Source organism: Macrosteles quadrilineatus, unplaced genomic scaffold (assembly GCF_028750875.1).
Source record: "Macrosteles quadrilineatus isolate MER2022 unplaced genomic scaffold, UCM_ALF_1.0 Scaffold_2__2_contigs__length_208266976, whole genome shotgun sequence".
NCBI classification, from domain to species: Eukaryota; Metazoa; Arthropoda; class Insecta; order Hemiptera; family Cicadellidae; genus Macrosteles; species Macrosteles quadrilineatus.
Window position 1 is genome coordinate 157,850,015 of NW_026542595.1, and position 26,869 is coordinate 157,876,883.

Consider the following 26,869-nt stretch of genomic DNA (forward strand, 5'->3'; position numbering starts at 1 on the left):
CATATGACACGGACCAGAAACACTTTTACCCTGATTTCTCCGCGAGTCGGATTAGATTTACGTAATTTCCATTAATCACGTGTAATTCCAGGGAATGGATTGAGCGGCCGCGGGGAGTGAGCAGGTCGGGACTAAAAAGGCTGACGTCGTGATCATGATCAGGTGACGCGGTCATGGCGGTTACCGGGGATTAGCCTCGCTCTGGACGTCCGAGCGCAGTAGAGTGCCCTGGGCAGCTGGAGTTGACGTCCGGGAGTTGTGTAGAAGTGTGGAAACTGTAGTAGTGTGGAGTTTGAAGTTGGAAATGTTGATTGCTGAAGTAGAGTTATGGGGGAGATAACAGTAATTGTCCTGGAGGAAAGGTTTGACGTTTGAATCTGGAAATGTTCATAGGCTGAATTAGAGAGGTTGGAGAGATAGAGTGTATGTTGATGTTCTACAGTTAAAGGAGAAGTTTAGAAACTTTAGAATAGGTAAGGAGTTTTAGGTTAAGCATCTTGAGGGTACGAAGCAGAGCTATTGGGAGGATGAAGTGATAGGTGACGTCATAGAGCTGGAGAAGCGTAGAAACTATGGTTCTGATGTGGCACTTGAAGCTGGGACTCTTGAGGGATGCAGTTACGCTACTGTTAAATGGAGAGGAAGGTAACATGTACTGGGTGTAACATAACTGTGTTGGCATTATAAGTGAAGAAAAAACTAGAAGGCATAAAGTCAGGGTGAATATCAGAAAATGACACAACAATGTGTTAAGTATTCCTACCTGCATATGAGTGAATAATAGAGGTGTAGAATCGAGTAGGATTCCTTGTGTGTTCCTTGTAGCTTTGTAACTTTACTTTGGTGTCTTAAAATCAGGGTTTAGAACTTTGGGTGGTAGTGTAGATTGGTTGTAATAATATTGACTCTTGAAGAATGAGAGTCAGGGATTACTGTGCATGTAGGGTATCAGAAGGAACAGGGGAAATGATTTAGAGATTGGAATTATTGAGAATTGTGAGAATATTTTAGTGAAAAATCTCATGGTGTTTGGAATAATTGAATCAACTACAGTGACTCATATTTTCTTTCTTAATCATGAGAGTCACTCGTCGTATTAACTAACATGTGTACGAACACGATCTACATTTTTCAAGGCAACCGATCCTAAACAGAAAGTCCTTCTTTCCATTAACAGAAGCTGAAACCAGAGCATGGGACAACATTAGCTAGGATTATGGATGACAATATTTTCAAACAATAGATAGATGAAATATTGCCTTGTCGCGACACACAGATTCCATGTCGTGATTGGACTTTCACACCTGAGCGCTGATAACAAATCAACAATGAGGCAGTGCGATCTATAGCCATTATCGTCCATCACTGAACCAGGGGTCCCAGCTCCTGTATTGTCTCGTATTGAACATTGTCCGGGTGATTTGTGAGGCGAGCGCCACAAACTAATGTCTTCTGTCTGGAAAAACTATCAAGGATAGGCCGCATGGGCTGGGTTGCTACGCCGCGGTGTCCGGTGCGGGTGCAAAGGGCAACTTCGGTACTTCAACTCTGTGAGAGTATAGAGTGGCATACTATCACAAGGAGTATTGAATGGTTCAAAGCCTTGTTGTGGATGTGTTGAATCAATTCTTCCCTCTAAGTCCACGAGTAACTATTTTAGCAAACAATGGTTAACATGGCAAACAATGGTGCATGTGAAAAACACCAACCATTCTTGAATTATTGAATCTTTATTTTGTGACATCATTGAAGCGTTCCAATCCATAGCGCTGTAAATTTTATTTCAACCAGGGAGTAACTGGTCTAGGGCTGATGATTAGAGAGCAGGAGTTTACTCCCCCTGGAGGCCAGGGTGGAAAATTGGTATGGCATGTGCCCACCCTGCACAAGGGTGTTGTAAAGAAGATACACTATGTATGTATTTGACTACAACTACTTTGGTTGCTTAATCGATGGAAAGAAATAAACTGCTAATAATTTCTGGATGTGCATGATCCATTCTTAAATCAAACTGTGAGACGCCTACCATTTATGTGAAAACACTAGACTACACTAAAAACTAGCTTTTATTGATACAATTATTAAATTATTACCCATTGGACAAGTTGTATATTTGCAGCTATTTTTAACCTGTCATTATTATCAGGGTGCTCTATCCTAGTGGACGGAGCAAGGAAATCTGTCCTGAAGGACCCGGTTGAAATCTTGTTCTTTTGAGGCCAATCTTACGCTAAAGCTCACTCAGGCAAAGAAAACTTTCTTTATTATTGGATAAATAAATCCTTCTATGACATACTATTCGTATATTAGTGATTTATTTATTGTTAGATTATGTAAAATTTGTCTCGGTTATGGATCTCGGCTTAAGTAGAAGATGGTCCAGTTAACATAAACATAGATCAATTATTCATCTCGCGTGCTGATTTTGTTGCTATGTTTTCACCTTACTTGCAAACTAATTTGTGATTAAGTAAATGATTCAATATTAATAACAAATATATAGTTGTCCAATAACTGTTATTAAGTAGGTTTCCAATACATTCTTTACATTTTTCAAATTTGGTCACTGGCTGGTAATTGAAGCACTTTTAAATGGTTTACTCAATGCATCCAGATCATCAATGCATTCAGGTCATCTGTAGACGTTTACTCGTAAATGTGCTTGTAGTGGATTCTCAACTTCCGAGCGCATAGTCAGTCATCCCTGCTTATAGAGGCTGGACTTCACCTTGAAATTAGCTCTGTGGATGATCCTCAGACTAACTAAGCACAACTCCTTGTTAATTACTATACAGTACCTATATTTAATAATTTATTATCTTACTAGGCCTTGTAAACTGTACCTTTAGTATTGTGTTTTCAATCTTTTTATGTTGGTTGATTATTCAAGACAAACTATTCATACAGAAAGACCACAAGATACGATCCATTCAAGTACAATCGTCAATCTTTGGGATGGTAATTGAAAAGTAAATTCTCTATTCACAATCTGTCCACAAGCATACTCATAAACCACAGTTGTTATATAATATACCAAATTTAAAATTTCACATTATTCACCTCTGGCCGGCGGCATTGACTATCGAACGGTTCCACATCAACCTAGACCGATATTACTGTAATACCCTCAGTTAGACGTGCGCTTCGCACATTGACATGTAACCTATCCCGTGTTATTTACAGGCGCGTAGGCGGCGCATAGTCACGATCGGTAATGTGTACGTATAATAAACACCCACATATCCATTACTCGCTTGGCGTTAAATATTTTACAACCTGTTAGACAATGTTATGTAGGTAACCCTTTACGTTTCATTCCCGACTAATAGAAGATTGCTGCGCTAAGTGGCCTTATTGAGATATTATAATGGTCTGATCGGCTAAGTGCGTAATAAATCTGAGGTACTTGGGATTTGTTTAGTCAAGTGTTTCCGTTGTAGGTGATGAGCGCGAGGAGATACTGGATGTCCCACCTAGGCATGACTGTGTCCAAGAATATCTTTCGCCTAAGAGACCATCATTTGTAGATAGGTCCTTTAGCCTGCGGGTAATTCTGAACCACCGTTCAAGACGACAGTATCACATAAAAATCATGACAATATGTGGGTTTAGAACCCACCATTGCATTATAGAACATACCATGCATTGTAGAGCATTTAAGTGATGTGATTCAACCGCTAGACACCAGTTTTTAACTATTACTAGTATGTACGTGTATACTATAGCTTAGCTTTTAGCTGTGTGTTTGTTGAATAAAATGAGGTCTTATTAATTTTCACATGGTCCATCCGTGTCCACCAATTAAATGATATATTGACAAACGACTGATTGTCCTCTTGTATTGTGACCAAAAAGAAAATAATCACTAAAAGCATACACAAAAACAAGGGAAAGACCTTTTGTTGACATAAACCGCAATTTGAAATTTCGTCGATCGAATCCACAATTGAATCAGAAACATCAAAACAAGTCTCAGGATAGAGGTTTGATTGCAATCACAATAAATATAGTGTATTTATAGTGGTTAGTGTCTCGGGCTTTGGTGCCAGAGAGACTGGTTCGATGCCAGGCATATTCACTAAGATTGTTATGGGTCAAACCGCAATCACTTAACAGCATTTGTGATTTCTTTATAGAACATACCAAAATACCATTCGCATATACACTACGTGTCATCGATATTTTCCTATGTAGGAACCATTCGCTACTCCAATAGTACAATAGTTCAGGACTAGCTTACCATTTAGGCCACACACGACTATGTAAACCAAGAAGTAAAGCCGTGGTTAACCTCACTTAGCTGACGTTTCAATTTCAATCGTGCAAACCGCAAGAGCAAATCCACATGACGACATTTGAAAACTAGTAGTTACGGACTAGTTAGTCCCATAATCTAACTATATCTCTATAGTAGTAACTCTCTAACTACCACAACAAGTAGATTCAACAATACGTGAATGGCTCGTTTACAATCATGTGCAGACTGACCTGTCGTTGAGGACCGTTGCATCACACGGCAATCACGGAGATGGACTGAGCCCGCGGCTGCAGCATTAGATGGAAATTGAATGCTAAAGTCTGCGGTCATCCTTACCCGGGTCAAGGTCAGAGACAAAGGTTGTCATTGCGGACTGCTTGTCAAGGATCATGTTGGGAATGACAGCAAAGTGCACCGGAGTGATGGAGGAGGTTGTAGAGCTTGCGACAAAGATGATAGGTAGCAATCTTAAAAAGTTTGAACTGTAGTTTCTGCAAGTAAACTTCTCATCCCATTATAAAATCTAAAGGTTACTTTGTTCCATCATTTTCAAACCACTTGAACTATTTTATACCGACTAAATGTTCATCTCTTACTACAGAGGACCATGATAAATTTACAGTGTGTGCTTAAATGTTTGCGTATACCTAATTCCTGAAGAAGTTTCTGAAGTCACCAAGGTGTAAATTTCTTCCATCCTCAACTTTATAAATGAAGCTCACCGTCTCGCACTTGATTAAAACGATTTCCTTCCATCATTAAGTTCAATTTGAAGTCTTAACATTTTCCCAAAATCTATTTTTTTTCTCAATCCAGTCATTGCACCCTTTCTTCATCTATCTTGAAATTTTGTTTTTCCAATATTTTGATGTCACATAAAGGTTCCAGTCACTGTCTAATATCCTGATAATTATATTAAACACTCTGCGTATTGCATGTGGATGTATGAGCAAACTCAGAAATATAAGTGTTATTGTAATCAAGAATTGTAAAAATCGCATCTACTCTCCTCTATGGAACCTGTTCCAAGCTGCATTACAGATGGAGTGGCCGCACTAAGCACCGCATGGATTGCTCCATATCCGCGCCTGGACGTCCATCACTGCAGGACTACATAAAGCTGTCGTCTGTCGCTCACGCCGCTGGACCACTGCCCGACATGTCGCTGTGATTTACTGTGTCGGGCTACAGCGCAGCGCCCCGTGGTTACAGCGTTTCAGCGTTATAGCGCAGTAGTTAATGTTTTTGTTTTATAACTTTTCTACCGAGTAAGTGTCCAGGTGCACATGTAAATCTAGGATATTTTGTGCCTGATTTGAATAATTTATCGCTGCTTTGAATGAGTGTGGGTTAGGGCTTGAGTTTCTGTAAGTCATTGGCTTGCTAACATACAACTTGTACGTTTGTAATATTAAAACGTCCTCGTGTTTTTTTTCTTACTGAAATTTAAATAGATAGGATGCTAGGCTGTTGAATGCGACTGGCGACCTCGACGCAAAATGTCTAGATTCTAGAATGCAAACAGCATTACCTGCAGGATGACATTGTTTAAAGATGTATTATTTCCAATTATATTTCAATTTAGTTACACTTTTTTATTCTACCTTCATTATAATTAGTTAAAAATCAAGCCTGCACTGTTAATTGGATAGCGAAAAATATCAAGCAAATTTAGAAAACCCCAAAATGGATGAGAATGTGAATTTGACTTACATAGCACTACATGATTATGCTATTTTATCCATTGTCCCTATCACCTAAGAAACAAATATATCTAAATACCATTTGTCAAAAACAGTTGTATTCCTGTTATTAGGTTCTGTTTGATACACAACCTTGTTATAGCTTGATCATAGGGTTTGTTGACAAAGCAACAGTTAAAAAGGTCCAAGCGTTAAATACATTCACAAATAAAACTATCCATTTGTTTGTTAGGTATATTAAACAATACAATAAAGTACCTATATTACTTTAATCTCAATTTCAGGACTGTCATCAGATTGCCAAAAATCTAACGTAGAATTATTATTCGAAAACCAGAAAAGAATTATGCTTAGCGATGTATAATATATAGATGGATAAAACTTTTTATTTCCGGAGGGATCAAAGGAAAACTTGAAAATGAATTAAATACACTTACTAAGACCACCAAATTATTTTTTTATAAACGATTTCCAAGTCGGTAACAATGTTTACTTTATAGACCTGACGATGATAAGGAGACAGTAAGTTGGATATTGTAATCCATTTGAAGCCCACGCATATAATTTGAAACTGACACAAAGGTCAAATATAAATCCGTCCATCCAACCAACCACCCGTAGAGGATCGCAAATTAATTCAAGAAATGGGAAGTTTCTTGATGAAGAATAAAGACCTATAACTCCGTGGATTTGAATTTCTTCCATAACTTTTCACCAACAATACAATATTGAAAGTTGATCAACCTGAGATATTAAAATCTATTATAATAATTATCTACGGCCTTTCAAATTCTTCAAACAATTTCACTACCTTTAACCTGGATGGCCTAGTAATTTGTTAAGCAAAGAGAATAAAACAAACATTGCAAGTTAAACCTATATATAGGGTTATGAGAAGAAGAAAAGAAAATAATCAGATATCGAAGACTTGACGCTTCGTGTTGAATATAGAAGTAGATCTTACCACTCTTAGGCTACTATAAAAAATCATTAAGATAAAGAAATATTTACTGAATTACAAATCATAATTTCATAAAGGTACGAATACTTGGTCAAAATCTGACACAGATATGTAAATCTTGTAAGATATTATCCAACTAGAAAACATGAATAATCTACAAGCCAAATCTAGACTATAAGACATACTACGTTGTATGTACAAGGTCCGTTTGACTGACAGGTACATAGCAGCTGAAAATAAACAGGTACAAGACTTTAATGTAATAAAGATATAAATACACTGGTGGTCAGTTCTACAAGCAGCCACTAGGAGCAGCACTGACTGTGGTCCACAGGAGAAACGCTGCAGCATCCAGTCTCTGAGATCAGTACGGCTCCGGCTCCTCGACGGGACGGAACATTCCGCTTGTGCTTCTATAGATGGACAAACGTATTTACGTGATTCCAGTTCATTGATAGACTGTATGTGAGTTTCTGCAGTGGTCGGGTTTATTGGTAATAATTACAACTTTAGGGAAATATAGTTAGTTTTGGACGTTTTTCGTGGATCTTATATTATCTATCAGTGCGAAGTGATTTTAGACAGTGATTGATAAGGATTTTTTACGGCTCATTTGGTGTCATATCCAGGTGACAATGGAGATGGAACTTATGATAGACGCTAACAACAACTCTTCAGAAAAGAGCTACTCTCTAAGACCTCGCGCGGCCCCGAAGAAGGATGACGAAGATTCCGAAGACGAAACTTCTCGACCAAACGCCAGGAAGAAGAAAAAATCCAAACAGAAACCGGGACGTCTTAGCAAATACAGGAGAAAAACTGCTAACGCGAGGGAAAGATCGAGAATGAGAGAAATAAACGAAGCCTTCGAAGCGCTCAGGAGAGCTATTCCTCACTTGACTCCGAATCCCGATAACGGAGAGAAGTTGACGAAGATATCAACTTTGAGACTCGCCATGAAGTATATCACAGCGTTGAACAACGCGTTGAACGATTCTCCTGGAGAGTCTGATGGGGAATCGTTCTTCAGCGATTACAGCTTGACTCCTTCAGAGCCACGGGAACACTCGATGACTCCCTCGTCAATCAGCGACCATTCAGACTTCTACGACCAATTCTTCCAGAAGAGTCTCTCAGAGAATATTTCTCCTTGTGAGCCGACTGTTCTCAACACTGCGGAACTCACTTTTCCTGTTCGTGAATGTGATAATTTAAGGAACTCTGACAACACGCTCAGAACCCTAACCACCTCCAGCGTTCCTCTTGAACCTCTACCTCCGTTCTATCAGGTCTCCACCTCAATCCTCACCCCGGAGTGTGACAGAGGCCAGACGTATCATTCCACTACCCTCCAAGTTCCTGAGACTGTATTTAAGAACCCGTTCACTCCAGAACTACAAGAAAGTCCTGCGGATTTGGACAGTTTGTTGTACCCCTCATTGAACTTTGATGAATTGTTTATTACGTGATGTTGAAATATTTATGTGAATTTAAGACTACTTATACCATGGATATGTGCCTTATTGTAAGTACTGAGAGCCATAAATGCATATCAATTAGGATTAGTGAGAATGATAAACTATTTATAGATGCAATTGTATATTAATATTTCTCTATGCAGAACTTTCATATTTGAAGGTTTTGTGAAAACTCTTAAGGCATTAAATGTTGTGAAAACGTGTAAAGAAGGTAGTTCAATTGTTATAATGTACGATATAAGAGAAGAAAACCTCAACAAATCGAAGAATAGCAAATATTTTCAGAGACTCCAACACTTTGAACGTTATGCATTCCATATAAAATATGCAGAAACCAAACTCACTACACTAGTAATTTTTAAATATGAATTCTTAAACCATATCAAAAACAATAATAATGTCTATACAATACATTCCAGTTAGTAGTCTGAATACAAATACATTTTAATATGCATTTATCTGTGAAATTAATATGTTAATTGGTGGTATTCTTATGAAATTTAAGTTTTTTCGTATAATTATTTTAATTTTCGCAATGGCATATTGTTAGGACACATTACATACGTCAACAATCTAATTTAACAAAACGCTCAACACGAATCTAGTTAAAATAAGAATTATATAGACGATCCGAACATTGAAACACCGATAATCAAGCAACAATTAACACAAAATGCAATTTATTTGTTTAGGCTACTTCAAAATTCATTCCATGAGGGTCACACAGTTTAGACAATCATTTTGATTTCCATAGTTTAACTCACAAATTGTTTACTATTAAAATAACAATTAAGAATTAGATTGATTGAAAACCATTAGTTGCTAGCCCATTTTCATTGGTACATCTTCAAGTTAAAATTGGTGTAACGTAAAACTGTTATAGCTCTAAACACTAAATGGAAAACACCGCAGTATCACGCAATTACTACTCGATACAGGAGCGAGTAAAAATGTACTTAAATTTCATTCTAAATCTAAATAAGATAACAGATAGCATTAAAAATATTATTATGCCTATCTTACAGTTTTTGTAAGGAAGACAAAAAATATATTCATACATTTATTTATACAAAAACTATTTTCATAACATTTCCGATAAAAAAAAACCCCTATATGAGTGTACGTATCTAACGATGGTTGATTTGGAGATTTTTAGGTTGTATACATGTCCCTTTAAAGCTGCATCGGTTTTGGTGATGAAATTACACCAACTTTTAAAAATCTTGTAAATTTGGCCCAGCATTAAAATTAAACACTCCCTCAACCATTCTTATACTAAAAGATTGCCAAAATGTACAAAGAAGTTAAACAATATATCAACATTACTGATTTAAATTTTCTTTTTACAGTACATGTCTAACATAACTTATTAAAACTAATATAATATGAATTTTTGAACAAAAATATAAAACATCCATGAATAACTTATTTTGAGGTACCCTATTGTATTATATATTGTTGTACCTTGCCTTTATCTTTTATTTAAAACAATTAAATTACGTAGACTACGAAGGTATCATAACTTTTATTGCTGGACTACACAGTACTGCCAATAGTTTAACGTTATTCAGTTTGGGATTATGGATTCACTGTAATCGCATTTTTTGTGTATTTGAATCCTTACTATTCAGTTAATGTAGTTTACTATTCATTTAACGATGTTACTACTGATATTTATTGATTGACTTAAATCACTTAAAAGGAGAGATTTATTTCTATATGTACTAGTCATTATAATGTAACTAGCAGACGAGCAAGGGTTTAATTAAGTAACTAGACCTACCTAGCTTTAAGCTGTTAGATAAGAATGATTGTAAATACATAAGTGATATTCGTGATTTGTAAATAAACGTTATAATTAAGTGTAGTTTGGTATATTTAATACACCTGATTCCTTCAATTAACTCTTTGCTAAAGCTTGGATTCTTGTAACCAGTAACATTTCTGTAATCCTATGATTCACATACTGCTCGTCTTAATTTGCAATGGTAAGTTTATTTGAGATAGTGTCATATTTTGTTTTATATATATTATTTCAGGAATATTTTATTGTGAAATTGAAGAAATGCTATACCAATCATGTTACATTTTAAGTGATCTCACCTAAAGACGGAATAAGGTGTTGAATACATCTACAAAATGCAGTGTAAACATGCTGGGGATATCATTGTACAGATATTTTCAACCCAAAAAGTATGTGATTAGAAATATGCATACAAGATATCTTTAATCTTGTTTTAAAATATGATAATGTATAAGCAAGAAAGGTTCCGGGCCATTATACAGTACATAGATCGTTCTTATATATACTCGTACATTAACAAAATTACCCAATCAGTGACAATTGCATGGTAAAAGATTTTTAACCAATGAACTTCCGAAGGTTTCTTGAGGTAGTACGAAAGAATAAAAAGCATACATAACACAATTTAATTCTTATGTATTATATTCGATTTTTTTATTGAACATAATACAAGTGTAAAAATGATTGGTAAAAGGCAATAATTAAAACTGAAAAAACCCCAATGATGTGAATACGAACTTTCTTAACTTGGTTGCATGTTCTCTGAATAAAAAAAGTATGTAAAAACACGTACTGAAAACACATTTAATCATATCAAATAAAAACTGTGATTCTGGTTATCATGAACACAATTTAGGAAAATATTATGCCCTGTATACAAGAAGGTAACAAAATATGTTGAAAATGGCGTAACTTTATAAGCTTTCCAACCATAGGCAATTGTTAGAAAACTTTGGTTTAACGTTGTGATAGACATTTACCTAACAACATTAGATATTAATTTTATGTAAATGAGGATTTGAACAACAAATTATATACGCTTTAAATCTTAAATATACTCTTTAAGTTGTGGTAGCAGCTACATAACCTAAATTCTGATTGCAGCCATATAAATTGCGGGATGTATATCTATGTCGGTTAGCACGATAACTCTAGAAAAAAGTATCTGATTTCGATGAAATTTGGTATAAACGTGTAAACCTACATTTATTCGAACGAGTTCGCGAACCAGCTTGATCGGAGTATGGAAACGAGGGTTTATGGGGTAAAAGTTTTTTTTTCTAATTTTTGACCCCAAAAATAGAAATTTACAATTTCTTTTGAAATCATTTAACAGAGATTAAAAAAACAAATAATTTAGTATACTGAAGTTATATAATGTGCTACAGAGAAAATCATAAAAAATTGTAGTATTAAAATCCCTATGATATTATCATGAAGTTAAGTTCTCAAAGTAAACTAACTCATGTTGCAGTTTAGCCTGTGTGTGAAAATATTTGGATCGAATTTGTAAAATGCATTATTGTTTCACATTAAACTAGTACGTTAATTACACAAAATACATTGCATAAAAAAATTGTTTACCATCTCTATTGCAGCAACCCTAAGTACTTGTTAAACTAATGATATCTAAATAGGGAATACATGTGATATTTTTAAGGAGACATTTTACCTTAAATCCAATTTACGGCAAATGGAAATTCGCCCAGTCTGCAGGGTTGCTCCAAAGTGGGTTTTACATAATTAAACCAATTTTGCTGATCAGTTTACAAGGATTTGGATAAAATTAATAAATTACTTGTAATTAAATTGTGTAAACAAATCATTAATAATCACTTTCACTAATCGATAGATTTTATATCAAAAATACCAATCCCATGTTAATATATATACTTTTTTTTAAATTAAACTGTAATATGATTATTTACTCAAAGTCTACCAATAAACCCTAAACAACGAATATATAACTTGAGACATAATATACTCAAGATTATAAATCATTTTTAAGGAAAATTACATGTGCAATATATTCGTGATATATACATTTTGAATGTACGCTATTTTGATGAGTTACATTACATTCTTTACCTCAAAGGCTCTTTTTCAAATGGTTATTAAAAAATAAGTAAACCTTGTTTGAGCTTGTTCGTAGTAAATAATAATCTATCTATATATTAATAGGCAAGCATGTTTCTTTAAAACCTTTTTTCTCAGCTCGTGTGTATCGTAGGGAAAATCTACGCATACCGTTAGAAAGCTATTTTCCTGTAGGTGTGCAGAATCCCTTTATAAATTAAAATAGGCTCAAAAATAAGCACAAAAAATGAATTTTAAATTTTAAAAAATTAACATGGGTCATATGGGTTGCTATGGTGATGACGAAATAACAACAAAATATAAACAGAAAATCAAAACAAATGGAAGACATTCCAATCACATGTTTTATTTACAGTGTGGGGTGAAAATAGAGAAGTTTGCACAAAACATACTTTTGGTCGATTTTTCGACCACGGGGCGTGCTCTCGTAATTATTATAACATTAGCAAGTAAAATACTTTACTAATTTTCATCATAATCTTTCAATCCTGGAAGAAAACATTAAAAATTCATATTAATACCATCGGATTTTGAGGACATCATCTGCTTATGGTAAGTAAAAATGAGTACGTTAATTATACAAAATATATTTCAAAGTAGTTTAAGGTTTTCTCACGGCTATAGTTTGGGACAAAGAAGACAGGTGCCATAAGAAGGAAGTTAGTGGAAGTTTGGAAAAAATCATGTAATATAAAATAATACCTTGGACTCCGCACTACGATTAATTTAACTGAGGCATTTTGTTTTTAATTTGGATGCCTTAATATACGTTTTAAGGCTCCAGAAGTCATTCGCTGGTTGTCAGTTGGTAACTAATTAACAACGCGTTCTATCAACACGTTGAAGTCAGTTAGTAACAAGGTCCACGGTTTGGACCGTACCCTAATGATAGATTTGAAAAAAATCCAATTGCTTTAATTGACACATTTATAAGATAGTCAATGCAAAATTTACAGCTAAGATAGTATTGGTATTTTATCTTTATATTCACATTTATTGGAAATATTTTTAACGTATTGCGTTTTACATCGAACTAATGAACTATTGATATGTGTACTGTAGTTCCAATGCATAAGTATCATTGACTATAGTCAATGATAGGCATCATGCAAAGACTATTTAATGGGATGATTAGTGTTCTACTGTTTATAATAAACGATCATTTTAGTTCATTTACACGTCCAAATCCAATTATTATTGCTTTCATTGTTACCTAACACCAATTTTCATTTGATATTACATAAAATCAATGCTGCATGAGAATAAAACAATTGAATTAAAATATTATTTTAGTTGATTTGCATATGTTTAAAGGAAATTTTGAAAATTGGTGAGTAGTGGAAAATGACTATAATAACTAAAAATACTTTTCATTATTAATATTTTATAGCAATTACATACTATTCGGTTTAGCGTTAAATGTTTAGAGGATCATGAGTTGACTCCCTCCACTATAATTTTGGTTTGAAACTGTATAAGGGGATTGCTAACCTGTTTATTATTCTGCAGTCTTTTTTTAATTGTGGATATTTAAAAGTCTCTATACGTCAAATAAAATGTATGTTGTACGCGCTTTAAGCATTATCGTTCTTTACGTCTGTCCGATCCGATCTTCTATTAGTAGAACCTTTGACTAAACAAAAGAACTTTGAGAAATCGTCCTTTGAAACCTAAGAATGATTCCTACCCATATCTTAACCTAAAAAATATTTAGCAAACTGGGATTTTAATTTTGTTAAAGGGCGAAAGTGAGTGAATGAGAGGGTTTAACAGTTAAGCAAACTAGCTAATGAGTTAATGGGAAAATAATAATAATTATTTTTTGGCTTCCATGTAAACGCTAAAAAATATCAAGTTTACCTGTTCATTATTTAAATTGATCATATTGGAAAGTTAATATAGTGTAGTTCTAATTTTAAAGTACAAAAGGCCAATATTTAATATTGTATATTGTACACCAACATATTATATATTTGCCTTTTTGTGCTTTAAATTTAGAATTATATTACATTTATCTGTTCAGTTTAATTTGTTCACCAATTATTTTTACTCTTAGCTTCCTCAAAGATGTTTGAATGAAACCAGATAGGATCCATTGTAAACCTACCTTAAAGGACTAGTGTTTATTTCAGGTCCATACCTTGTTGCGAAGCACGAGTACATAGAAATACCAGAAATAAATAAAGTGCATATTTCAGTATCTTTTTTCATTAAACACTGCTTTTAATATACGAAGGTGACACACAAAACAGCTGTAAGTATATTAAAACAACACCTGAGAGTGGTGCGTGTAGTGTCCTCTTTGTGCAGGCGTGCTCAGGCTCACCACAACTCTGAAAATGGCTGGACAAACATGTGTCCGATCCTACATCATAATTTCAAGAACAATATGTTTATTTATTTAAGCTAAGATTTCCAAAGTGTGTGGCCTATTGATTGTTTTAAGCGGCATGACATAACATTAGTGGAAGGCAAATTGTTATGCACTTTCATATAAAAGATACATATTGTGAGGTGTCTAATTGTAATTTTCAACTTGTAAGGAAACTTATACTTACATATTCTTAACGTGAGGTAATTCAATTACTTTTACAACAAACGCTCTTATTTTTACCATCCCGTTTTTAAATCTTTCTGCTTTTGTTGAAAGTGCTACATTTATCATCATCTTTACTGAACCATGATCATTAAACCCAATGGCTTGTCCTCTTTTCTTAAAAACAGTAAGAAAAAAAGTAAAACTGTCCTAAAATACGAATTATTAAGTTGACAATGTTACATCAGCAAACTCTACACTACATGTTATATTTCTTTCACAATATTTAGGCGGTTTAGAGGTCCCCACCACTTTTTTGTACGTACTCGTATGTTGCTTGATCAGCTGTTCAGCTATTATTTGTAGTATTCGTGTTTCAAATGTAAAGGTCAAGTGCCTAAATATTGTGAACGATGTATAGCAACATGAAACACATATAAAAGAAATAAATTTTATATTGTTCATAGTGAGAAGTATATTGAACTTATGATCAAAATGTTCAAAATGCAATGCTAAGTGGAATCTATAAAAGTGTACTCACAGTTGCGTGTGCAAGAGCGTTGAGCAAGTAGTCTTGACGTTGCTGGAGATATTGGATAACAGTGGGAGTTGTATTTCGTACTATCATAGACAAAAAGTAGAATTAACCAATTGAGAGATTGAGATCCAACCAAGGTGCATGTTTTAACCCAAATATGAATAAATAATGATTGTAGAATGGAATGAAATTACTTGTATAGTTGTATCCCTTAACAGTATTTGAAGACAAGCTTGATTTTACTCGCCGGCGAGTAGCTTATAAATTCGCAGTGTAAAATCAATCCTTTACAGTTTTTTTTCCGTTTGCCAAATTCATTCCCACATTCACTTACAACGTCAACTCCTTAAGACCAGAGTTTATTTCGCCCCAGCCTACTTCTTGCTCCTGAGAGGAACTTACCGTTCGAGCGACATTAGCATACAAAGGGAGGCCCAGATCTCTGTTTGCGTAAGTGCAATTAATGATGCGGACTCATCCTCCTTGTTTGGTCTTGGGCAATTATGCGTCCGGTAATGAGCATTATCAGTTGCTATCAGCTATCAGCGTGTCAGCTGCTATCAGCGTGTCGTCAGCAGTCTCCATATCTTGCTGAGACGCCGCCAATGCCTTCATGATCAGATCACCGGGCTACATCGAGGAGGCTTACAATGTTTTGCTTGTAACTTTATTGGATCATTGTAATACTTTTTGTAATTGTAAAACCATTAATGAATCTTACAGTATACTGGTTGTTTGGAGCCTGGAAATAGACCGTAGACTGTTTAGAAATAATTAATCCTATACAAGTTTGTCACTTGTTTTGCGTCCACATCAGAATTATGCCTCTAGCCTATACAACTTGTGCTTCTAGCGATGCCGAGACAAAAAAACGTTCTTTACGTAATTTTAAGGTTTGTGCATGCCACCATAGATTAAAGAGTAGATTAAAGTAGTCTACTGTTTAATCTATAATGTTATGTATTTCTTAGATATAGGTAGAGGAAGTGGTGACCACGAAGAGTGCTTGAGGAAGGGCCATATTACGCCGGAACCAACTAAAAAGCTTGAAAGTGTTAAGACAGCAGATTTTCAGAACTTGCTTAGAACTAACCCTAAAGATTAAAATTGAAAAACAATGATTTATTTAGACATTGTTATATAAATAAAACAGGTTTACATTAACCCTATACTCTGTGAACAACCGTTATTCAGTTAATACAATTTTACGTCTTCATTTTTGTATTAAACTGGAACTTATTCATTTCTGAGGTAATTAAGTAAGGGAAGTAAGGGACCCCTACAGATTATGAAATATTTCTTTTAAAATGTTAGTTCAACAGACACTAATTACAGAGCTGCAATTACAACTAATATTTGACTCGAAGTTTGTCAAGTTAGTGAGTTGTGAACCTTAAGTCTTCACTACTCATTTAACATTTACAGGGTGTTTCCAAATTGTTTGGACATATTTTGTGGTCTTGTTCCTTGTGCTAAGACAAACTTAAATGCCGTATACGTATGGGTCTAAAATGTATAGATTTCTGTTTGTTGGTTTGTTTGTGACTATTTTATATCTTGGGAATTTTTCAAGATAGAATGTTCAAAATTGGTATAACACATTTATATAGTTTAGAATGTAAAAATAACTTTAAAAAATTCGTTCCAACATCTCAAGTCGTTTCAATATAGCGGCTATTTAAAATATTTAATGCCAAATATAATGAAAACAGTAAATATAAAAAAAATTCTTTTCAATATCAAAGAGATAGACTCTTTAATTCCAAATGAGACATTGTTTGTTGAAATCGGATGACAAACAACAAAGTTAGCAGTATATTTCTTTATTCGGTTATGCAATTTAATAGGACTACCATACTGTTCTGTAAAATAGCAATAATAAACTTAACTTAGACAACACATTAACTTTCCATTCCACCGTAAAATCTTAAGCCTAAAAATATCTACGTTTTTTTTTCTATGTTTGAGTACGATGCTGTTGACTTAATTTTTGTTTGATTTTTTCGTAAGTTTCCAGGCAAGAAATATTAGGCTTTTTCATTAATATATAGTTGTTTTATTAGTTAAATAGCTCTAAACGCCACTACAGAACATTTATATCACAAAACTTTTGCAATGTGATTCTTAACATTTGATATTTTCAAAATGTGAAAAAATGTATGTACTTTTAATTGTACTCTCAAACTCAACTTTTTGTCTGTCACAAAAAATAACATTAAGTTTATTTCCAGCAACCTACACCAACCTCAAACCAATTCCAGTTTCCATATTAGTGTACAGTGGCGCCAACAAATTCAATTACGACTTATCAACAGAGCTTTCAACGAGTAAATTGTATCTCGCTAATGAATTAATCTCTATCTCTCTCGACCCCTTTACAAGTAGTCCGGCGTTATCCGCCATACTAGTCAGGGAAATAGGTTTCCCCGTAGAGGAGGAGTTATAGCGACGATGCAGATATGGGAACATTCGTGGTGATACGCAGACTCAGTGCTGGTGGCAAGGTGCTATTAGTCCTGCTTATCAACGCTAGTATTTATGGACCCACTTGTTTCTGAACACCCTGCGTAATGAACATTAAACATGGCGCATTACTCGACAAACTGGCTCAGTGGCAATTAATAGGGCAGGTTGTGCGCAATGAGATTCGGCTAGTATGTTTGACTGGATGCTACATCAACGTAAGGTTTGAAGTCAGTCTTAAAATGGTTTTGTGGCTGAATTATAATGCAATTATAATGAAATTGGCTGATAATGCAAGGAAAATTATGAACATGCCTTTTCCGGGTTTTTACAAATTTCGATTGTAAAGGAGTCTACTGTTTTAACCTGAAAATTCGTTAAATTTCTATCTTGGATAAATGGCCAATTTTAGTATGAAAAGATAGATGGATTAATCTTTACTCATGCAAATATGCATGTAAGGCTTGCAGCAAATTTAGAGTGCAAATTGTATTGTAATTCACTGACAATGTATATTAGTCTATTGATAAAACATTTCCTATGTTTTCTGTCTTTTATATAAATTTTTTTCGGCACCCGTCTGGCGTGCATATTAACTACATTCATTTAGAAAATTTAGAAAATTAATTAAGAAGTTATCCATAAACTATTGATTCCCAATTGAGAAATGTCCAACTAAAAGAAAAATTATATTTCTACATACATATACATGCACCTATAAATTCTTCTGAGAACCTTTGGTGAGAAATTTTCGTTTCCTACATTTCCTGACTTCAAATATGCTTTGTGGTTCAGCCCTATTGTGTACGTTGTCTAGACATTTTATTCATAATTTTTCTCTATGTAAAGTATTACTCAACATAAACAACATAAACTTGTTTATGTCGATCAACGTAAACTTGTTAAGATAACAGTCTATTTGTGAGTTTTCTGAGTAGCCGAGTTGTTATAGTTATAAAAGTTCCCTATTCAAATCAAAAGATCGCCAATTTGATTCCTAGCGAGATCTTACACGACCCAGATGCCATTTTGCTATTGGACTATCAATAAATGATGGTATAATAAAAGGTTGACTTCAGTGTAGTAACAATGTCTGAATATTAGATTTGCTTGAATAAACTCAATAAATTCCAATGGGGCGTTATACATTTTTGTCGCATATTCCTAATTAAAAAAAAGTCGTGTTGAACAAAGACTACACATATTTACACATTTTCGAGTCAGTTTGCTTTTAAAACAATTTTCAAACTAATCTATCACGTTTCTCACCCTTACAAAAGATGAGAGAGTTTCACACACCTACTGTTACCATTATACCCCCGTGGTAGCTACTACATGTAACACTTGTAGTTCGCCTCCCCCCAATTAGTGTATCGGCTGTGTATGATTATGATCTGCAGGTCTGCTGCTACTGTGCATCGTTCGTGGGAACGCATCAGTCCCGTGATCCCCCATAAACACAATTAGTGTCCGGGATTGAAACTAAAGACGCGATAACCTCACTTATTCCGGCGAAACTCGTGTTTCCATGACCTTTCATTCAGGAAATTATGTTTAGGTAGTCAGTGTTGAAAGCCTAATAGACCATTTTGAATATGTCTTGGCGAGATCGACGGTGCGATTGTTGGTTGGTTATGCAGCAGTCATAAATTGTTATTTACATTTACTTCTTCGGTTTGATGGAATACGTTTTTTAGCCGATGTACGAGTTTTGTGCTAAGCTTGTTGATAAATTTATTTAGATAATTTAGTTTCTAAAACGTTTCAAATTTCTAATGTTTAATGTTTTGTGTGTTGTTGTAAAGGATTCGCATAAAGCTATGATCCTTTACAATCAACAAGTCTGATTATTAGTATCACATTTTAGCGAATTTCCCTATAGGGAAGTAGCTATTACCGTAGGTCTCATGGTAAGACTTAGGCCCGGGACCGATTTACTTTTTCATTTTACTGTCCCCAGAGGCCAAAAACACCATTCGTTCAAATTTTTATATATATATATATATATATATATATACTTTTGTGCCCACCCGGTTTGGCAGTCAGTGCGCTGGTAATTTACTCGGTGTGGCAGTCACCCGCCCGAAAGCCAGTCAGCTCTCCCATAAGCCAGTCAGGTATGGCTTCCCGTGCACTTTATACGTATGAAAACAGCAAACCGGTGCTGCTGCCTGTGTCGATAAGCGTAACTGCAATACCAATGCGGAGACTGTCTCATCGTGTGTTCTATCGTGGAGTAGTGTAGCCAGTACGGCACCCTACCCTACTTTGTAGCGGTAAAACCCAGCGGTCTGTAACCTTCGTTTACTCCTTGTTACTATTTGTGTTGGGATAGTGATTAACTACGTGTTAATGTTTAAACATGTTCATACTCCAAATAAATATGATGCACCTCTAATAAGGATCGTCGAATATTAATTAATTATAATTGGTTGAATCTTGATCCTACCCGTTCATCATCTCATATTTTAAGTTATTTTGATTTTTTTTACCTTCAGTTGAAATTTTAGTCAACTTCTCCTTTATACAATATTTTTTATCCTAGTATTTACAGTGTTTCCACGGACCGGGAACTATACGGATTTTCTTTATCTCGAGAAATATACGTGAATCTTGTCCGAGATACTGGAACTGTTTTTTACGCAATTGCATAACGCGAAGGAGTAACTATTACATATGACAACGATATTATTCTATCTGATAAGAATAACCATGAAACTACACTCGAAAGATAAAATATTTTTATAATAATTTCAATTTTACAAACAAACTATTACAGGAATCATATTTTGGGACGGATGAATGATAAGGAAGCAACAAAAAGTGGTCACGAGTGCAAATACGGTGGGGGGGGGAGGGGGGTACAATATAACGAACGCCAGAAACGATTATTTGTTTACTTTTCAGATTCCTTATCAAATCTCTCTCTCTCTCTCTCTCTCTCTCTCTCTCTCTCTCTCTCTCTCGCTCTCTAACAATGTACAGATTGTGGACTTTACGATTTAAGTTTTCCTGCAATTATTTCAGTTCAATCCCATACCTATCCTTATGGTTTCCTATCTATTATTTTTCAAAATAAATAGTAAAGCAGGTTAAACTATTTTTTATTTTATTTTCTTGAAACCAAACACTCTTTACCATCCGGTATTCTGCAGAGTTAAATGTTTAACACTGTGTTTATAAAAATTGAATGGCAACACAATTTTGTGTTTTATTATTTTTTTTTTTACTAATAGTAACTGGGATATTTATATATACCAATAAGTGCTGCAAGCTGTAATAAATGCTGCTGATTAATATCAAAATAAGTTATAATTTATTTTGTATAATACATCGGTCATTGAATACAAACCATAATGGGTTTTCTATTTGTAACTTTAACTTGCAAATACACTAGAACCTGGCTTAACTGGAGTCGCATCATCATGATGCCTATATATTATATAACCTCACAAATCCCAAGAAAATGTTTTATTAACTGTGTTTTTCAGTCTAATATTTCGATATGAACGATATATTTAACTATTTACGGTAATTTTTATGTGCAGTAGGTTCCCAATTATTGAAATATTACAGTTCATTTAACAAAAATAAGATGGAAGCAAAACGGAGAAATATCGATCAGTATCGTCAAGGTCAACCTATACGCTCGCACCTACAGACTGACAATCTTGCACTGACACTGACATACTGACAATCGTCTGCTTCTGTCTGCTGTCACAACACTACAATATTTTGTGGTTGGGTCGTTGGGTGATTAGTAACCATGACAACTTGTGGATGTAGAGAAACCAAAGAAAGAATAGAACAAAGAGAAATAATAAGAGGTGTTTTACATCATTTTTATCTTTATCTTATTTTTATCATTGTTATTATTACCAGAAAGACTTAAGTACAGTACTATGATTTTATGGTGTTTTATGAGTTATTTAATATTTTTATCCCCATACTGTACTTCTGTTCTGAAACATCATGTAGTAGTAGCCTAGGATGACTACGGTATCAGTAGTCTTCTAGTCTACATTTTCATTTTGTTTTGTTCTTTACGTGATTTATTGCTGTACAGTAAGCAAGTTTTGTTTTGTTTGAGTAAGCATACGGTGTAGTTTTTATTAGTAAACCAAGGTTAATGACTTAACATATCACGGTTGCGCAATACCTATTGTATTTTGACTATGTAAAATGCAAATTTATAATCACGTTAACGTCCATTTATATAGTGTCCCGGAACGGCATTGTTCCTGAGTAAGAAACATATAAATATCATATTTAAATTATCCAGAAGTCCTTAGTTACTCACACGAGGAAAAAAAGTTTTAGGCCTAAATCATTTGAAACCTGTACATTACATATTTTTGGTCGAGTTTTCGACCACTGGACGACCACTAGTTAAAGTTAATTGTATTACAACAATCTTATAGTAAGCAATATAAGCTTGAATCGGACTTATCTGCCTTCAGCTAATCCATCATATGATAGTACGTTAGAGAGTATGCCCATGCTGAAGTTTTACTTATACTTGAAGAATGACTTAATTTAGTACCAAGAAATAAATCACACCCCTTACATACACTGTGCTGTTTTAATGCTGTGTAGTTGATTGCTACTGTATTAACCTGTGATCGCATATTAATTCATTCATTAGGAACGTATTTTAAAAAAATACTACTTTTATTTTTTTTAAATTTCTATGATTTATTTACAATAACAGAAATGTGTAAGATTAAAATAAATTAATGTGTTGCATTGTCCATTTAAAGTTACATCATAGTAAATTAAAATTCCACTGAAACTTAAACAATAAAAGCCGAAATTAGTTATAAAGAAAACACGAGTTTCCTTTATATTGCTTTTACAATAGAAATATACATACTGAGCCACGGCTCGGTCCCCCGGTACTTTTCATTTTAAATATTCAAATAAAGTCGATTATTTTTAATGTTTTATGAAACGTGACATAGCAAATTTCCACGGAACCTTTTTTGTCGGCTACTAATTTATTTTATTTTTTGGTCAGGTTAGTTTAAAAACAGTGGATTCTGTATACAAAAAGTGAAATGTTTTAAATCATATTTTTTTTATTTTTGGCTTATGTACGTAATTTAAATTGTACGAGAGGGGCTTCCCACCGTGCCGGATTGCGCCGTGCGGGCATATTTTGATCCAGTGGCGGGTGTTTGGTGTTTTGAATAAGAATACTGAATTGCTCGTTTTAAGATCGTATCATTACAAATCCTATCATTTTAAGATTTGCTTACACTTACGAGAAATGCATTTTCCATTTGTACATTTCTCAGGTACAAATTTTATGAAATAACGTACATTATTGCGTTGTTTGACAAGTAGCTGGGGACCGAGCTTTGTTCGGGAAACTTTACACTTTGAGAGTATTCCTTGGTCAATGTAATGCTATCCCAAAAATAATAATTTGTGGATTTTTTTTCTTGACATTTAACATCTATTCAAATAATAATATCATAGTTTACTGAAATGATGAGATAGAAGAGTTTTTTTTTTTTTATTTGTTTGGTTCCCCTAAATGGCCGAAACTATAGAAATTACCCAGTATTTTTCACGCTGAATTCAAAGAAGGCTATTAGTAGTATGAAAATCTTCCCACCTTCCTTCCTTTGAAGTATTAGTCACTGCAAGAACTTGGACTCGCTCCAAAACCAGAACCGAAACGTTTAATTTACCCTCAATTTTTAAAATGTAATAAGTTACAATTTTCTGGAAACTCAGGACACTTTCTGACTGAAAATAATTACGGTTGATCCTTGTTGGTGAGTACCAAAAAGGAACCTTAGGTATAAACATGGTTGTATATCCAAGTTTGGTTGTCCTTGATATTGCACTATTTCATTGACACTGACAAATTAGGGCTAGGCTGCACTATAAGTTAATTGGGAGTTTATTTGATATCTAGTCCTAAGCTTATAGCCATCTTAAGGCAAACATAACCAAAACCTAACCACAGACATATAAATATAAGTGATATAAATATAAACACTCATCCTCTGTAGGCCTAAAGCTACCTATCTATATTTTTTGGGTTAGGATTAGTACTTTTTTGAGAGAGTGTCATTATGTACTGAGCACACTTAGATGATATAGGGTATCAGTGATTTATGAAATTATTTATTTATAAAAAGCAACCTAACGGAGTTACCTTAATGATGCACCCAGTATTTAATACAAAAATTAAAGCTTATGCCTATGTATATTAGTTTTAAAACAGAGTAGAATAAGGCACCTATAATCTAGATTAGGCATTGATTAGTGTTTATAAACTAAACATGGATGAACCACTAAGTCAAGCTACTAATCCAGTTGTTCAGGCTAGGCTAAACTGAACTCTGAAAGCATCCATCTCAAAACGGCCACAACTTAAGAACAGATCCTAGAATTTGATTTATTTTAAACTTTATTTTTCTGAAAAGATAGCTAAACTGTCCAGTGCAATCATCCCACACTGCAAATAGCAACACTCAAACTTAGTTAGGTAAGCTAGTGGTAGGTTACAACTAATTATTATCCCTGTGTCCGATTCAGTGTAACATCTGACATCAGTCAGAATCAGACGACATTATTGACAACGACACTCGTCGTGTCGTTTCTTTAATTTACGGTATAATATAGTATAAAACATCTACCATATCCATAATAATGTTCTACCACTGCACCTAAACAGCAGAAAAAAGCAAATCACCAAATTCAAATCACCAAGATTCGCACAATATGACAAATTATTTATAAATTAAAAACAGTATATCTTCTGTGCCAGTAGTTAATGCGTGATTGAACTTCAAACAAACAAACAAACACACAAACTTTCACATTTATAATATTAGTAAGATAAGATGTATTAATTAAATATTAATTACTAGCTGTGTGCCCGTTCTACGCACGGGGATCCTCTAGTGGTCAGTTGAAACCTTCCTAAATAAAGAAAAACTATTGGTTTGCATATTTTCAGATATGCTAGCCAAACTATTATATACAAACAAATACAGTATCTGACAGTTTCAAGTAAAAAAAAAAATGCGTAATAGATCTATGAGGGGTACACTTCCATATCTGTTGGCACAAACAACTAAATTAGTAATATTGATTATTCGATTGTTTAATTCCATATATCGTTTGGTTAGTTAGGTTAGGTTAACCTTACCTAACTAACCAAACGATATATAGTTAAAATACTATACCTCAACCTCGCCATTAAACATTCAGGTTGGAAATTTCACTATCAAAGGTGCTCTTGGCCTGTCCGTACGGAACACTGAGTTATATGCGCTACCAACTTATGAATAATTGTTTAAGCCTACGAACCCAAGAGATGGATAATTGGTCTGTTGGACGTATGGTCCAGCGAGCAGCACATAGCGTTGAGAAGACACATTAGAAATACGATTTGAGCATAATCCGTAAACCTCTGTTACAATCACCCACTGCAGTTGTCTCTAAACACTTTACACAACCACCATTGAAGTGCCGTCAACGAGTTGAAACCTTATATGTAAGCTATTGGTAACGCTTATGTAAAAAATGTAAGTTTCCCAGGCATATAGAACACTGAGTCAAAGTCTTTCCCCGGTTATAAACCCAAAACCCGATAGAAATTCTATACACAAAGAAGCTCTATTTTCATTTACGGTTACCCTACACATTATTGCACTTGCGATTAATTAAATCCGTTATGTAAGGAAAAACGGTTTTAATCCAACTTGGTTTGGATTTGCTTTTGAAACTTGATCTGAAATGATTGCGGTATTTGTAAACAATATTCAATGTAAACATATCAGTGACAGCTAGAGAAAAATAATCTTGATCCGAACAGCTGTTCGCTAATTCATATGATGATTATGTGATAAACATTGTGAGAAAACTTGACAAAAATCGCACAAAATTGGGTTTTAAACGTCCGTAAGTTTTTTTTACAAAGTAGCGAGGCCATATTTTAATAGCTAAAGACACTTTCGCCAATCCAGTGAATACAATAAAATGATTCGAGGATCTTGATAGGTACTCTCGTTTTCAGGAGAAGGCTGCGTAAAATGGCCTTTGGACCGTGACAGACGGAAGATAGACAACAACGGAATTGAGATAATAACGGAATTGAGATGAAACTTTTTTCGGATTCTTGAATGTTTAAAACGTAAAAATAATCTAAAAGTTGATGATTCTGAGCAATGTACAGACAAAACTCTAATTTTATTTATATAGATTAGTACCTGTGGTGATTTTTATTAGAAATTTATTGAAGTAAATAAACAGCAAAGTTAAAAACCATCTGACCAGTGTTTTTATTTAAAAAGTACGTAGGCCTATTTGATTGGCTTTGTTTTCTGAACTAAAATATCTATTTCCTGATCTATTTTTAGTTCCTGTTTTCGAAACATAATTTGGCAAAACAATTATTTATTCATTAAACAACTTGATCGAAAAATAATTTCTAAACATTGGAGGACAATTAAAAAACTTTTGCATTCTAATAAACCTAGCTGCCGTACCTGTGTTTTACATCGGAGAGGATTTTGAAGAGAAAAAGTTTGATACACGTCATATATTTCAAATCCTACTCCAAACACGTCATGTTAATACGTTTACTTCCTTAAATTAAGAAAGTCACAATCTCCAATTAACAGGCCCGTAGCAAAAGTTAAAAGTTTCACAAATCGAATCGTTTCTACCTTTTGGACCGCAAAATCAAAGAACTTTATTGACAGCATTTAAAGCTGACTTCGTTAAACATTCTGTTATCTACATTCTTCAAAAATGTAAACATTGTGAAACTTTGGAATCCCATGGGGCGTAACTCAAAGAAAACACGTTAAATGTAATCGGTATATTTGTTAACCAGGTACAGGGCTACCTCTTGAATTGATATAGATAATAAATCGAAAAATAAAGAAATATAAGTTGATTGATTATTGGCTCTTACAAAAGGGTAAACAATCAAGGAACATGATTTAATTAAGTAACCACACATCACTGAGTCTATATCTTCATTCTTTCTTGTAAAAATCGCTTT

The 26,869-nt window shown here is 34.2% G+C and overlaps 1 protein-coding gene across 1 annotated transcript; it reads left to right on the plus strand.

Annotated features, from left to right (window-relative positions):
- The first annotated feature begins 7,312 nt into the window (after nucleotides 1–7,312).
- Nucleotides 7,313–10,231, plus strand: LOC128986079 (neurogenic differentiation factor 1-like). Its single transcript, XM_054406189.1, has one exon. It carries the CDS (start codon nucleotides 7,558–7,560, stop codon nucleotides 8,389–8,391), a length of 834 nt encoding a protein of 277 aa, XP_054262164.1. The 5' UTR covers nucleotides 7,313–7,557; the 3' UTR covers nucleotides 8,392–10,231.
- Nucleotides 10,232–26,869: the final 16,638 nt, after the last annotated feature.

What these genes read in the sequence shown, in the direction of transcription:
- LOC128986079 (XM_054406189.1), top strand. Translation starts at nt 7,558, where the DNA reads ATGGAGATGGAACTTATGATAGACGCTAACAACAACTCTTCAGAAAAG.